This window comes from Myripristis murdjan, chromosome 17 (assembly GCF_902150065.1).
Source record: "Myripristis murdjan chromosome 17, fMyrMur1.1, whole genome shotgun sequence".
NCBI classification, from domain to species: Eukaryota; Metazoa; Chordata; class Actinopteri; order Holocentriformes; family Holocentridae; genus Myripristis; species Myripristis murdjan.
In genome coordinates, this window is record NC_043996.1 from 4746899 (window position 1) to 4762634 (window position 15736).

At 43.2% G+C, this 15736-nt stretch overlaps 1 protein-coding gene across 2 annotated transcripts; it reads left to right on the forward strand.

Moving 5' to 3' along the window:
• Positions 1-8417: 8417 nt before the first annotated feature.
• LOC115375901 (uncharacterized) lies at positions 8418-14368 on the forward strand. 2 transcript variants are annotated; one of them, XM_030075494.1, is made up of 3 exons: positions 8418-10366; positions 11063-11685; positions 13708-14368. In XM_030075494.1, exons 1-2 carry the CDS (start codon positions 9365-9367, stop codon positions 11585-11587), a joined length of 1527 nt encoding a protein of 508 aa, XP_029931354.1. In that variant the 5' UTR covers positions 8418-9364; the 3' UTR covers positions 11588-11685; positions 13708-14368. The 2 variants fall into 2 exon arrangements, with proteins under 2 accessions (XP_029931354.1, XP_029931355.1); XM_030075495.1 differs by having other exon boundaries at positions 13711-14368.
• The last annotated feature ends 1368 nt before the right edge of the window (positions 14369-15736 follow it).

Here is a 15736-nt window from a genome sequence, read left to right on the forward strand (position 1 = left end):
ACAGGCAGCACTTTAAGGTGGTAACATTGTAGTGCAAAATTACAGTGTCAACAGTTTACTCAACATCATCAATATCAGTGCTTACACACATGTTAGTTTCTGTAATATTGCGGAACCTGCCTATTATGGGTAAAAGCTGCTTTTGTCCTAATTGTTTTCTGGCCATCACTAGAAGTAAACACAATGTTCGTCATCCATAGGATCTTTTAGGGGAAGTGTTGTGGCAACTGGTGCCAGCTGTTGGCAGACAAAAGCAGAAAACGAGAGGAAATCATTCATCTCTATGGCAGTGTATTGGGGCTCCCATGTTGCTGTGGTGAAGCTAGCAGTAAAGTGATGAGATGCTCTCATCTCATCATTGTTTCTGATGTTACAAACACTGTCAGGAGCTCAGCTTTCATTTTAGGTCTTCTGGTCACAAGTGGAGCATAAAATATTACACTTTGTGCATTTTCCCTGATCCTTTGCATTATTTAAGGTACAAAAAGGCATATTGTTTATTTGCTTCTGGAACGTCTCTACGGTATGACAGTGAGTTGCTCCTCTCTCTAACCCCTAATGTGCCAGATGCTGTCAGTCATGAAAATATATGCAGCATGAGTGTACCCACATTACTCCCAACAAACCTTGAGAGCCAAACATAGGGCTGAGGCACTCCAAAATGTAGCACACTTAGAAAATGCTTCAGACTCCCTTTGGACTTGGCCTTGACTTGGCCTTGGAACTGACTAACTCAACTATGATGGTCTTGACTATAGTCTTGATAGTGATTTTGAACAGCTGTTCCCAACCTGGGGTCCAAAAATTTGGCAATATTTTAATTTCACTATTATTTCATTGCCTAGAAATTATTCCAGTGGGAGAATGTATAAGAATGACTGGTATAGAATGACTAGTTCATAGGTTTCACACACTTCACTGTTACCAATCTACCAATGTACCGTATAAACAGTTATGGAATAACTCTTATAACTCTAAATCTTATCATATGGGGATCCCAGAGACTACATCTTATCAAATATGGGTCCGCAGCCTGATGTGTGTCAATTTGGGGGTCCTTGTCACCAAAAAGGTTGACAACCACTGGTTTACAAGACCTACAGATTCAACATACATGGACAATACTTAACAAGAGTGGCAGCACTAAGTAGAGACTGCCACTTAGAAAAATAAGAGAGGTCGCATGATTGGAGCCAAGACTGGGTGTTGTGTCAGCACAGTGTGTTAAACCACACTCCCAGGCTTGGCTGTTCCTGGACTCAGTTCAACCAAGGTCACACAGAACTGCCCATCTCTCTTTAATGGCTGTTTACTCAGCATAAAAACCCCTCTCAACACCTCCAATGAACAGTAGTATCTTTGCTAAGGCCAAGCAAGGATATCTTTGCAAAGTTTCAAACTTTCTCCACTCAAACGAGGTCACTGAGGCCCTTTTTATAACGTTCGATCCTAGTTGGCATGTCCTCTCTCCTCAGATTAGTTGTGAACCAAGTGATGGACTTAGAGGCAAAGAGCTATTGCTCACAAGCTGCTGCACAGTAGAGAAAGAGATGAGGACTTTTTGCTGTCTGCTTTAAATGTTTGATTTTCTTTGTACATATTATACTGTAAGACACACAAAATAAATTGAGAGCTGTGTGAAAAGCTTCACACTGAAGGGCATGCTCTTTTGGAAGGTCTTTGTTTGAAGCAGATGTGAAACAATGTGGGATGTGAGAAGTCAGGTGATGATGATTTTGATGTCGAGTGGTTACAGGGGAGGATTTTATACCTTGTCATGAAGGATGTGAAATGGAATAAAATGGATAGTGAGCAGCTGTCAGCATGAATATGACTTGAATTTGTCCCCTGGTGTACAGCTTAAACTTCATTTTCATCTCATATAGAGAAAAAAAAAGGAGGCCAGAGGCTATATGTTTTTAAAGGTAGTGTTTTTCCCACTGCCTCTTTACCATCAATTCTGACACAGCAGCATCTCATTGAGTTCTGAGATGCTGCACTTTGAATGCCACTGAATGAATGACTCAGCCATTGTCAGTGGATAAACGTCAGGTATTATCTTGTACAAAGAAGTGGCCCTGAACCTAAAGCTTAAGAGAATATTAAAAATGTTGTACATCTGCTACACTTTCTTGCTCCCTCCCAGTGCCTGTTGAAGCCAAATAAGAAATCTGCAGTGTACAGTTTGCTGCGAGGGTAGAACAGGAGCTGGTCAATGAATATTTTCTGCTTAGTATGCATTACAGCAAAGATGCTTGCAATATTTATACCTTGACTTCATCTGAAAATGAGTTGATCAAATCTAAGGAACTAAGGAAGACAGGTCTAGTGAGTTTAATGAGTGAAGCCTCATATTCCCTGCTTGTTACGTGATCAGCTTGAAATATGTGATAAGGATGCCTCACATTAAACGGCAGCCCCCTCTATAAAGTAACACCCCCAGATGGCAAAAATATTGCTTGGTTGGTTTTATCAGTTATTACTTCAAATATATAGATAATGGTAATAAAATGCCCAATAACTTAAGTGTTGTTTTTTTTCAAAATCACTTATAGTTTTTCATCAGAAACCACATTGTAACAGTAGATGTCACATTTTCAGATGTACCTGTTGTACATTACATCACCTTTTTATCACACCAAATCAAAGCAGGGTGACCCAAGCAGCGCTGACTGACACCCAAAGGCCTTTGAAGTTATGCTGGTTACGGGACAATGTGATGTGGGCTTATCTGGGTCAGTGTGCGTTACCGCTGCAGGTCAGCTCTGACTGAAAAGAAGTCTGACTGTCTGTTCCTCTTATACAGGCAGTGTCATTGGCTGGAGGGGACGACGGGCCTGGTTTTCATGTCCCGGACTGATGTGTTCATTGTGCCTCGCTGTTTAACTCCCTGATGAAACAACAAGATGTTTTCAGTATGATTTTTTCAAGTTCACATCATTTTATACCTTCTAGCAGGGCTGTAGTGCTTGTGGTGGATCTCAAGCCTTTATGACATGATGGTGTTGTCTTGATCTCATGACTATCTATGGCATTTTTTCCCCACCCAAAACTACAATATATACCCTCAAACTCAAACTTCCATCTGTTCATTTGCTAAAATCCTATCAGTCAAATCGCGAAGGGTATAAAAACAGAGCTCTGTGGATAGATATACATTTTTATTGATGCGTATGATACGCCTTAATCATAATTTGTACATCTTGGAAAGGACTTGATCTGCTCTGGTCTTGGTCTTGACACAGTCTTAACTCCCTTTGGATTTCATCTTTAACTTGAGTTCCACTGGATTTGGTCTTCGATTCGACTTGGATTCGACCAGGGTGGTCTTAGCTACTATAGCTCTGCCCTGTAGACGTCCTTGCATTCACTGTAATGCTTCCTTTGGTGCTATCAGTACAGAACTGATAAAACTCCTTTCTCATGCCTGCCATCTGTCTCTGCTTCCCCTTGTCACCACTGACAAACCAGGTAAACACTTCTCTCCACCTCCCCATCCTCCTCAGCGAATGCAATCTCAAGCCAACAGGGCAAAATGAATCATTTCATTCCCATTTTCTTACTGTTGGCCATAGCAACAGCTTCCTGCCAGCCCTCTCATGCAGCTGAGTTTCTCACGCAAATCCTACTCACCCCCATCATTATTCTATCTATTAGTGATTTTTGCCACTGTCTTTTGACTTTAGGATGTATTCTAACATCAGATTACCATTTGGTGCTTTTCACAGAAAGACAAATTGGAGAATTGAGGTGTTTTACATAGAGAGGTGTATACAGTGTATCGTGAGATATAGTACATGTTATAATGGTTGATCACTGGAAATGGTTTAAGGAACAATAGTTTTTTTTCTCAATAAGCAAAATCCAGATTTACTACATGGAATCTTTCAACAAGGACAACTTTTCTTTTGACATTTCCAGTCTTGCACTGATGATAAAGGATTACAAGAAAGCCTGATGGTAGAGCATGCCTGTGTCGTTTTTGTCTTTCAACTCTCTTGCATTTGCAACCTCATACTGTATACTGCAGCATTTTAGGTCCCCCACTCAACACACTCAACAGAATACCTTATCTTGTGAACTGCTTGATACAGCATGTTTGTGGCAATACAACAGCGTTCCCTGGCTTGGCAAGGGGAATTGTTCTATAATCCTCTTTGGAACAACACAACCATTGTGTTCCTAAGAGGAGCACATGTACGGACACACTGCGGCCTCATACAAATCATGACCTCACTGGGTGTTACAGTAGATCTAATGTAGTCTTCAGTAAAATTGGCCCGACACTGTCACGAGCCACTATCCCAGAGTGGAGAAATCACTCTTGACTGGCGGATCAGAGTTTCACTGGGTAGTTACTTTCTTCTTACTGAGGCCCATCCTCCTCCAAAGCTTTCTGGAACATCGAATACCTGCAAATTGTCAAGAGGGATAAAAGTATGAATCAGTATGAATCTGACCACTTCTCAGTTTCTTAACTTCTTGTCTTTTATAGGTATTTCAAATACATAATTGAATAGATATTACTTCATTTCTTCCCATGAAAGAATGGTGTCATTTCCAGGCCAGACTACTAGCTATTTCAAGATAGGTAATGGTGCCCGGGATGAGTGCATTAATTTACTCACAATAGATGGTCATTTGAGAGAGAAGTTAGAGTCACCCCATCTGATTTCTCAAGAGACTTGGGAATGGTTCATTCCTATTAATGCATTCATTGTGAAAGTAAAAAGAAAAAGCATCAGGGACGCTCATTTCAGTCTTTTCATGAAGTACGCTGATGAGGTGAATCCAGGTAGAAGCCATTATCTTGTATTGATTTACCTTATTGAATGAATATCAATCACAAAGTTGTTTGGAGGGGGAATTTTTCGGCATTGAGACAAATGAGATGTGGATAGTGCAAAAGGGGACAAACTCAATATCAGGGACATGTGCCTAATATATTGTACATTAAGTGAATATTATACATATATTGTACACTCAGTGTATCTACACCATACCGCAGTGTATATTACACCATTTGCTTTAGTGGGCTATTTCAAATTTTTACTCAAAGGAGATACTCCAGAGGGCACTCTGCTGAGTTTGTTTTGGAGGGTGGGGGCATCTTTTTCTACTTCTCTTTTTAGCTTGATTATGCATGGTTGTAATTATAGCGTATGTGATGGGGAGTTTAAAACGCTCATGGGAGCTTCATGGTGCATACCACAGCAAATAACAAAAAGCATGTGACCACAGCATTCTTAGAATGTTTTTGCTGGCTCCGAGACAACCTAACACAATGCACACGGCAACATGCCCCCATATCACATAACTACAACCATAAAGCATAGCATATTCTGCACAGGAGTATAGCGGTAACTGTCTGCCTATCACTCTGATATGTAATACACAACTCTACATCATTAAGTATTGTTGTTATCAGGTAAAAATTCAACAAACTTGTATTTATGAAGCCATTTCATTACCCCTTTGGAGAACTCAAAAATGCATGGTGTTCAGACCAAAAAAAGAGCTGATTTTCTTGTTGTTTTGAGGTTTAGATTTTGAAGATACAAGGTTTTCACCTGGTAGCAGCGACAAGCCATTTTGTGAACTCATTTACCCCAGTGTCATGAGGGGTTTATTTTAGCACTGGTGACCACAGTGAGGGCTTAAAGGACCATACCGTTTCTATTTTGACTTCTCCTCAGAGGTTGTCATCTGTCCATCACAAATATCAATTGCCTAAGTGTGTCTTTAGCAGCTTACAAGTCAAGGCTAACTTACCCCAATTCACTCCCATTCATGTTCAAAAAATTTGTAAAACTTTTCTGTGAAATTAGAATGTTGCCATGGAGCAGTTTTTCTTCCTTTTTTTTTTTTTTTTTTTTTTTTTTTGAAAATGACAGGGAGTGAATTGGGGTAAGTTAACCTTGACTTCAAAGCTACCAAAACATATTCTGTGCACATTCACTACCAGATATTCAAAATAGGACTGATTCCTTAACTTGCTGTACCCACTGAGCCACACAGACCCACATACCATTCTCTAACTGGTCTGATGAAAGTTTTGGCCTGTGCTTATATCACAGGAAAGAGTAGCACTGGACATGGACTATACTCCGATATCTATCATACATTATGGATAAAACATGAAATATATCACATATCACTTGCATAACTGCAGATTCTGCAGATCAGAGTCATGTGGGATGCTCAATTCTGCATCAGAGAATATCTGGGTCCGTGCATCAGTACGAGGTTAAACAGGACAAACAGCATCTGACACCATCACCAACACCATATTGAGCCCTTGTTATAGACTCATTTAGAAGTATCCATATGTGCTAATTAGGTCATCTTGACCCTGTTAAGGACATGGACTGTGGAGTGGCAGAGTAGTCAAGTAAGGCTCCCATTCTCTACCTTGCTGCTGCCCTCCAGCAGGGCAACCAAGCGGGAGGCAGGCAGATCGTCACAAAACAACATGATGTAAGATCGGCACAAGCAGGCCTTTAGGAGAAGAGGGGGGAGGGCTTCCTTTCTGAGGCAAGCAGGCAGACCTTAACACACACACACACACACTACATCCATTTATATACGGGGACAGACACACACACGTACTTCCTTTGAGATTGCTGCTCTGAGTCAAGAATTGGCCTCAAGAGCACAGAATGAGAAATTCAGAGATCAAAATTAAATGTTGAGGTGTAACTGTGCCTCTTCTCAACTGCCAGCTGAGTCTTTCACTCCGTCGATGTGAACTGTAACCCTTGCAGTGGAAATAGTACCAAAATATCTTACTCAAGCAGAAGTGTTACTTTGCTGAGATTGTGCTTAAGTACAGCTAAAATTACTGGTGCAGAAATGTACTTGAGTAGAAATAAGAGTTTTGCTACACTTGAAACGTGCTTAGAGGAAAAGTTACTTTCTGCAAAAGGCAACACTGTTAGATGTTGTGTCTTTTTCATTCAGTTTGAATGGGGTGGCGAGGACAGAGAACAAACTGGTTTCTTTTGACTGGAATAATAAAAAAAAAAATCTTATAAAATCATTTGAATTCATGAATTTAATTTGATTTTATTAATAGCAACTGCCCACTTTCTGAGGCAATGCTTTTACAAGAAATTGTAATGGATATGATTTAAAATGTGGTTATGCACATTACTTCACTCAAAACATCGCCTTCTGAGAAATAAGTAACTAAATTTACTATGAATAAATTTACTCCAAACTTATATAAATAACAAAAAAGCTGTTCAGTTACAGTAACAAAAGTAAGTCAGATTTTTTTTATACCCTTGCCAATATTTACTACTTTACATGAGTGTATTTGAGTGTAACATGCATTTTCATACTTTGAAAAAAAGGTAAAATCAGTTTCCATTCACATATAGAATACTAACTACAAGGATAATTGTAATAGCAACAATAGACTGGCACTTAAGCATTTACATTTCAACAATGTCTATTATCAGTTCCTATGTAAACAAGACATTGCTGGAGCAAACTACCAAATTCTCCCGCCTGCTTCTTTTTTAGACCTTTAATTTGACTGGTTGAAAATGTTTTATTGTTAACTCTGCTTCCAGAAAATTGCTCTGATACCAAACCAAAAATGTAGTTATAGTCGGGACACAAACATTGTATTTACTTTGAGCGATTTAAATCTTTTCATAATCTTTATGATGATTGTTCTAAATGTGAATGGGCCTTAACTGTGTGCTTTCTCTCCGTAATGAGGCGCCCATTCCCAGGTTTTCGCCTCCCTCTCAACAGCTGGGAACGGATCATCCAGGCTCACGCAGGGGAAGATGAATCCCCTTCATCCTTCTCTGGTGTTATTCTCAGTACTTCTTTTTACAACCCATTGTATTCACAGCTCCAGTTATTTTCTTTGAAAATAAATGCCTGTCCTCAGCTATTGTGGACAAAGAGCCGCAGCACAGGCATGTTAGGCTATTTTTGAAAGCAAACGACAGCAGAGATCTTCTTGATTTCTTGTCCCGCTTTTCACGCAAAGGTAGACAACTGATTGTGTTTGGGAGGAGTTTTTGTTTCATTCTGCCAGAGATTATGGTTATCTACACCCAGCAGAGATTTATAACGATAATGTGCTTTGTTAAGAATGAATGAATTCTACGTAGCTAAAGCAAATGTTTGGACTTGTCAGAGAGTGCATTATATAAGATGGATATGGGTATGGAATTGAGACGAAAAATGCATACTTTTCGAGGTAGAGTTATAATCTATACATGTCTCAACAGAGTGAAGTTTAGCTGAACTGTTGAGCTGAGATCCCTTCAGCAAAGAGAGTGATAGGCTGGGACTGACAGAGAGAGAGAGAGAGAGAGAGAGAATGAGAGGGAAAGAGAGAGAGAGAGAGAGATCGAGAGAGAGAGAGAGAGAGAAGGAGGTGTAGAAAGAGACGACTACACAAGGATCCATGGTGAAAAATGTTTCCCCTGTACAAAGGCAGTGACTCTCCTCTACTCCTGTGCTGTCTGCTCTCTCGTCTGTATGTGTTAGAAACCCCACCTCCCCCAGTGCTTCTCTCCTCCCCTCCACTCCCCTCTCAGTCTCTGGCTGAGAAATCCCAGGCTGCGTTTAATTGCAGAGTGTAAAGGCTTTAGTTGGGCTAATGAGCTCAGCACCGGAGCTGAGATTCACTCACGCACTCTCTTACACACAAACCTGTATGGAGCCGCTGTCTTTTACCGGAGGAGCCACACAAGGCAGTTGGATTTCAGGTGGAGAGGAAAAAAGGATTTCAGAATTTCAGGTACAGCCGACTGTCTGAGAGAATGTACCAGAGGCAAGAGACGGAGTAAGAGGTGGAGAAACAGAGGAGAGCGGGAGGGGAGGGGAGGAAACGGGAAATACACAGCCAAGTGCTAGAGAGAGGGAGAGCGAGAGAGAAAGAGAAAGAGAGAGAGAGAGAGAGAGACGGGAAGCCTGCAATAGCAAATGAGACAGAACAACGAGGCGGGAGAGGTAGAGAGAGAGAGAGAGGGAGAAGGAGGGAGGTGGAGAGGGGCCCCATGCAGGAGAGAGGGCTAGAGGGTGAGGAAGAAGGAGTAAGAAAAAGTTAGGAGAAGTAGGAAAAGGGGGTCCAGAGAAAGAAGAAAAGAAAGAAAGAGAGGGTGCAGATATTAAGAACTACAGGAGAGAAAAAAAGGGCAACAACGAGCAGGAAGGAAGGGGAGGGAGAAGTCTTGGGCACAAAAAAAAAAGAGAGCTGAGGAAAAGTTTTCTTGTGGGAAAGACGCAGATGAAGAAAACAGAGTGAGTGAATGACTGGGCTGGAGAGAGCAGGGAGGGGAGGAAACCAGTTGTTTTCTAAGGCGTTTTCCACACAAGCCTCTGGACTCCTTTGGACATGTACACAGACAGCGCGCGGACAACGGGACACCACCGGTTTCTTCAACACAACAGCCCCTGCCACTGCCGTCACTGCACCCACTATGAGCCACCATACCCCCACCACAGCGGGCCAGGATATTGGCACGCACCAGCACAGGCAGACCACCCATCATTGGACTGCAGGAGAGACATTCAGGCTCCTCGGCATAAAGATGTAGGAGGCAGAGCTTTCGGAGTGGACAGGACTGAGAGAGGCGGTCATCGCAGCCCACAGAGGAGGCCTGTGTTTGCAGGGCCGGGCCCCTACAGCCAGCCAGACGACTTGAGCCAAAACTACCCCTGGGACTTGAACCCTGCCCAGTGGAACTGCCCGCTGGAGCCTGGGGTGAGACACTACCCGTCTGTCAGAGAACAGTGTGCCTGTGTGGTGTTGGGTGACGCAAGGGCACACCCCTTTAACACCAGGCCACAGCAGCCACTCCCACCCCCTCAGGTCAGAGGTCAGGGCCACACACACAGACGGGCTGTCAAGTATGTCTTCGAAGAGGAGGTGGAAGGGGGCTCGGGATGCACCCCCGAATGCTATCATTTGCAGCCTCATGCACTCGGTCCCCAGCCAGGGCATTTGTACATGCCCAATGGCCACTGTGGACCGAGGCCTGTGTGCTTTGAGGGAGGGGAGGAAAGAGATAGCCATCAAGACTGGAGCAGATTGAAGGGTGGATCAGAGGATGGCTGTAATGGACGTGGTGCCTCTCAAAAGGGTTTCTTCTCCACCGAAGTCCCACAAAAGCACTTGAACCAGAGCAGACGGAAGGGGCCCTGCGTCCCTCCTACTGGCACCTCGAGCCAAGAGCCCTTGAAAACTCCAGTCAACAACCACCATGAGCACCAGGGTTCGGACATAGCCAAGCAGAAGGGGAAACAGGATTCGGTCCGGGATCAAATCCGACAAGTGGTCACCGATCTGGAAGATGTGCTGGGGGGTCTGAAGCAGGTTCACGTGGAGATGAAAGAGGTAGGAGGGGCCTACTGATGTTTACTTTTGGCTTGTGTTTACATCAGGTGTGTTGACATGAAGGCGTGAGTCAGGTGCAGGTGTTTCAGTCCCTTTGAGGTGTTAAAATGTAAATGTGACATTTCAAATCATTTTCATACAACTGAGAGCCTGCGAAAACAGCGTAAATACAGCAATTTGACATGCGTGTGCCCATGTGTGTTCATGAGAGCGTGCACGTCAATGTGTGTATTCATGTTGATTTTATTGTTTGTGACTCACCCATCGTCTCTTGCCGAAGCATTGATTGAGAGCGATTTGCACTGACCTTTTACAGAAAGCTGTGGAAATTGGCAGTGCTGCAGGTAGCACATTTTAAAAATCTGGCTTGAGACTGTTACTAAATTATGCCTTGCTTTTACAGTATCCATTTTGCACGCAGCTGTAACATAGCACTTACTCCTAGTTGAGTGCCACTGGGGAAGGCCTAGCATTGTGCTGTAGCACCACACAAAAAGTCTGCTTCATAAATGCCAATTGAGACACATTTTGAAACAAAAGACATCCAGTTAAATCAAGCTTGATTTGAAAGACTGGTAAAATTGTTGGTGACTTCTTCAGCAACAGAATTTCCTCCCATCATGCATGGATAACCTCATCTTTTTTACGGTATGCTGTGTCTAAAGATTTGTATTGATCGTCTCTATTGTCATTCAGGTGGTTGAGCAGATTGATCGTCTCACAGCCAACATTGACCTTGGCGAGGGAGGATCCAGTAATGTTCGCAGCTCATCTCACCCTGGAGACCTCAGTTTGGCCGTGGTGCCCAATCATAAGCCCAGTCCAGTCCAGGTATCGCAGCACATAGACGAGGACCACATCATCCTACGAACTCACTCTCCCTCCCCTGTCCATACAGCATCGGTTGTCAAAACCAGTCGCGTCACCCCACCCAGCCACGGTAAAGACATCAACCACGACCGACCCGGCATAAACGGCCACCCGCCTCACATGTGCCCCCCCAGGGACTCCAACCACGTTGGCCAAACCCATCCAGAGCCCCCCCCACGGAGTCTAGACCCCAAGATCATCATTGGGAACAGTACCAGCAGTTCAAGAACTCAGAAGCCTCCACCGTACCCCCAAAACGGGAGGTGTGTGAAGGGCTCGTACCCGCCTCCCAACCCCGTAAGAACTCCTGCCTGCCCTGGGAGAGGCCGACAGAGCACCAGCATGGTGTGAAGGAGGGGGTGGTCTGCCCCAGTGCCATGGGGGCCTGAAACATGAGACCCTGCAGAGCGTGGAGGTCAGAGAGGGACCGGGCAGGGGAACAACTCATGGTAAGCTGAGATAGAGGCAGACCTTTCTTTTCCTTTTGCTTTTACAGTGTTGATGTTTCCTTTTGGGTCTCATAACTGATGACGTTGGCCGTGTTTACTGGCAGCGTAGGCTTTTAAGTCAGTAAATGAATTGCAGTGATCCCCCCTGTTACACAAGGAGTTTGTGTGTGAGTATGTCTGTCTGACTGTGTGGTGTGTGGTGTGTGTGTGTGTGTGTGTGTGTGGGCGGGTGGGGGCGTAATGTGTCTGCCTTTGTTGATGTCACATGATTTCCCGGTCTTTACTACACTGCAAAACATGTCTGCCTTAACAAGTGATTCATTTTTGTGTTCAGTTCTAAAACTTTATGATTAGTTTGAACCACAAAACTAGACAAAAACAGCCATCAGGATTAGATCATTCCAATTTCTCAAATAAAATTCAACTTTTCTCAGAAAAGTAGTGACATCTTGCAAACCAAGTGGAGTGTTTAGCTTTTTAAAATAACATATTCTCAAAGGCAATCCTCAAAATGAGTTAAGGTGCAGCGAAACAAGTAAAGTTATCCCCCATGTGGTCAGTTTTTCTCACTTGTTTCAGTGGAAACACAATCTAAAGATAGAATGGAAGATGAAGACAGACATTTTTTGCAGTGTAACTTAGTCATGACTTTGAGGGAACTGAGAGTTGGCAGGAGCTCAGTACTTTTTGGCAAAAGAAGACCCCACAGCTGTCTGATTTGAATCATTTGACACAAAAGAGGCGTCAATATATATATAGGTCGATAACAGCGATGACTCAGAACTGGCATCAATTATTGTACAACATTGAGGAGGAACTCAACCCTCTATGTTTGCCATTGTGAGATGCATTATTACTGAGTGAAGTAGGAGCACACTCAAAAACAAGATAACTCAGATGGAACAGTCACTCCAAGCCCTACCGACAGCAGATAAATGAAACAGCACATATATACTGTAAGTACGTTTAAAAAGTCAGACGTGAAGGAGGCGTTTCGACGTGAGACGCTTCCCTCTTGTGCGGAGTATGCGTAACTGCAATCTATTTTTCTGGCCTCTCTGAGTTGGGCAAGCACAATCTGGTTTTAATCATAAAACCCCTGGCCATGTGCCAGACTGGAATGAGGCAAGCTCTCGTTATATTTGTGATGTCCACATAAACACTAGCACTACCTCTGAGCCTTCACCGTGCTGAGCGGCTCTCCACATTGTGCTGCAGAGAGAGAGAGAGAGAGAGAGAGAGCGAGAGAGAGGCACAGCTGTAGGAGATGAGAGAGAGGGCTACAAGTTGAGGCTTTCAAACACGACAAAAAGATTTCCGAGAAGCATGTCTGCTGTGCATGTGTTGTTTGTGTTTAAGAATGGGTTGGCATCCCTGACAAGGTCTGCGGGACCTTGTTGGATTTCAGCGTGCTTTCATTCATGGATCGTCATTTATTGAGACGAGGGTTTAATTAGCTACAAATATAGCACAGCTTTCCTGTTCACCACTCACCTTCATTTAAAGACTTTTTTTTTTTTTTTGAAAGGCACCACTGCTGTTGAGAGAGCTTGAATCATCTAAATTAATCACTCAGTAGAGGTTCAGTGGTAAAATGGCTAGCACAACACATTTTGCGCTCAGCAGCTTTATCACACACATGCTTACACACACACAAACAAACACAAAGCTCACAGACGGACACACCTTGCCACAGCACAATTATGATAAAAACAGGTTTACAGTGCGCCTCCACCAGCAAGACCACAACTCACAAAGACACACACACACACACACACACACACACACACATACACACACACCCTCAATTACAGCAGGGATGAACCCTTCTGCCACTCAGATTAGCATCCTTCTCCTTCCACAGCTCCATCATTGACTGATGCTACAGGAACAGCCTTGAGAGGGAGAATGAATGACAAGTATTTCATGGGGAGCTGCGTGTGCTTACTGAAGCACCGGGGGTTCTGAATTTAAATGATGTTTTTTTATTTTATTTTATTTTATTTATTTATTTTTTTACAGCAGGAGCTGATGCCACTGAGACAAGCTGTCAACTGGTGGAGACAGAGCTCGGCCTGAAGGTGGGGATATTTCCAAGGGAAAACTCCCCCAAGAGTCAAGCCTTTATTATGCAAGCATGTGATGGACAGAAGTGAGGCGGGAGTACACATGGAGCAGCACTCAAACTTTCCCAGTCCAACCCCTCGAAGGAGTCGTACTTGTGCTGCTACTGGAGATGTAATAGCAAATTATGAGGGGGGAGACATGGACTCTCATCCAGTAAACACAAAGAGAAACAAAAAAATGTGTCTTTTCATGATTATTAATTTATTTTTTTGTTTTTATTGAAGAGAAAAACAAAATATTTTCATACAGGTTACAGAGGTCTAATACTACCTAATATAATGTATGCAATGACGTATTGTTAAGATTTTCATAACCTTACAAAGGTGGATTAACTATTCCACAAAAATATGGTTAAAGTTGGTTTTCTCATTGGTTACATTACCAAAGAACAACCAAAGAGAAGGAGACAAAGAAGTCGCGAATGAACCGGTAAGAATACATTGCAAAGCAATGGCTTGTTCTGTTCTTGTCTCAGTGATCTCATTCTACAGGAGTTGCATTGACCGCTGAATGTTCCACATTTGTTCATGGAATAAAGGAAACGATGACAACGTTTCATTGCATCTGCATCGGTGAAATGATTTATTTATGTTTTGCAGCTGCAGAGAGCCTAATGAGCTAAGTGTGCGCCCCAAATGGTTGTGGAAGTGGTAAAGAATATTTCTCATGCTGATCTGAAGGTGGCAGTGTGTGATTTCTCGTGGCCTTATTCTGTCAGGACACTGCTGCGTCCTGGACCAGCCGGGCCAGAGTCTGTGTCTCTGTTTGTTTAAATCTTGTCTGAGATTTTCACCACTCCACTCTCGCAAGCTCCTGCTGCTATCGGAGTACATCACCCCTCATCTCTCTCCCTTTGTACCCACCTCATGCTTAGAGTTATCACCCATCCACTTCACAAAACACTTCTCCCTCTCTTTCTCTAGGTCTCTCTGTCTCTGTCTCTCTCTTTCTCTATCACTGACTGATGCCACGGCTTGTTGGCAGATGACAGATGTGGTCAGACTTCAAACTGTTAACTCACTTGGCCTCTCTGTCACTAACTGTCTTGAGTCTGTGGCCCGTGGAGGTTAGAGTAATGATGGCAAGAGAGGAGTGACGCTGTAAGTAGTCAATAAGCCAGTGAAGGTTACAGAGATAACCGAGGACATGTGCCAGCAGCTATTATTACTGTCATGGCCACCCATCAAAACTTGACTTTTTTTTGGCCTTGCAAGCATCCTTATTTGTCATTATTTGATAAGAGGCGTAATTCATCATAAGTACTGGAATAAATGTTTGCCATTTCACTCTGTGCTCTGCTGAATTCTGTGTTCTCTTGCACCAGCAAAGGCTAAATATTTGTCATGGCTTGGTCATGAACTGTGCAGGAATATCTCACATATTCCAGATACAACATCACTTCACTTGCTATTCATAGGAGAGCCCTGTTTTGGCAGCAAGATAAAAGTGTGATTTGGTAAAAGGGTTTTCTTTCAGTTATTCCCTTCACGTAAAATCTATCTCTTAAAACAAACATCTGTTGTGATAAGACTTGTGCAGAACACTGTACGAATACCAAGTACAGACTGCAATATAACCATCAATCCTCAAAGCAGTGACTTTAGAGTCTCCAGGCTTGGATCTTAGATAATGTCTGAGGCACTCAGAGCCCAGTGGGCTTTGAGCGAAGGCGTGCCCTGCTGTCCAAGTGTGTGCCTTTCCATACACACTCTGTATTAACCTTGTCAGACAGAAGGCACACCGGCCGAGCCGTCAGCCATGCCTCCTTTATAAATAGTGGAATGATTCTGGTATGTCAGACGGAGTTTTGGACCAAGAACAACACCAACTCTCAGTGCCTCTGTCTCCCGTTTGTCTCATCCACCCAACAATAACACAGGAGTAGGATGCCCTTGTGCTATTAATACCGCAGGTGTGTGTTGCT

What these genes read in the sequence shown, in the direction of transcription:
- LOC115375901 (XM_030075494.1), top strand. Translation starts at nt 9,365, where the DNA reads ATGTACACAGACAGCGCGCGGACAACGGGACACCACCGGTTTCTTCAA. An exon ending in TTCACGTGGAGATGAAAGAG is followed by an intron (nt 10,367 to 11,062) that starts GTAGGAGGGGCC and finishes ATTGTCATTCAG; the next exon opens with GTGGTTGAGCAGATTGATCG.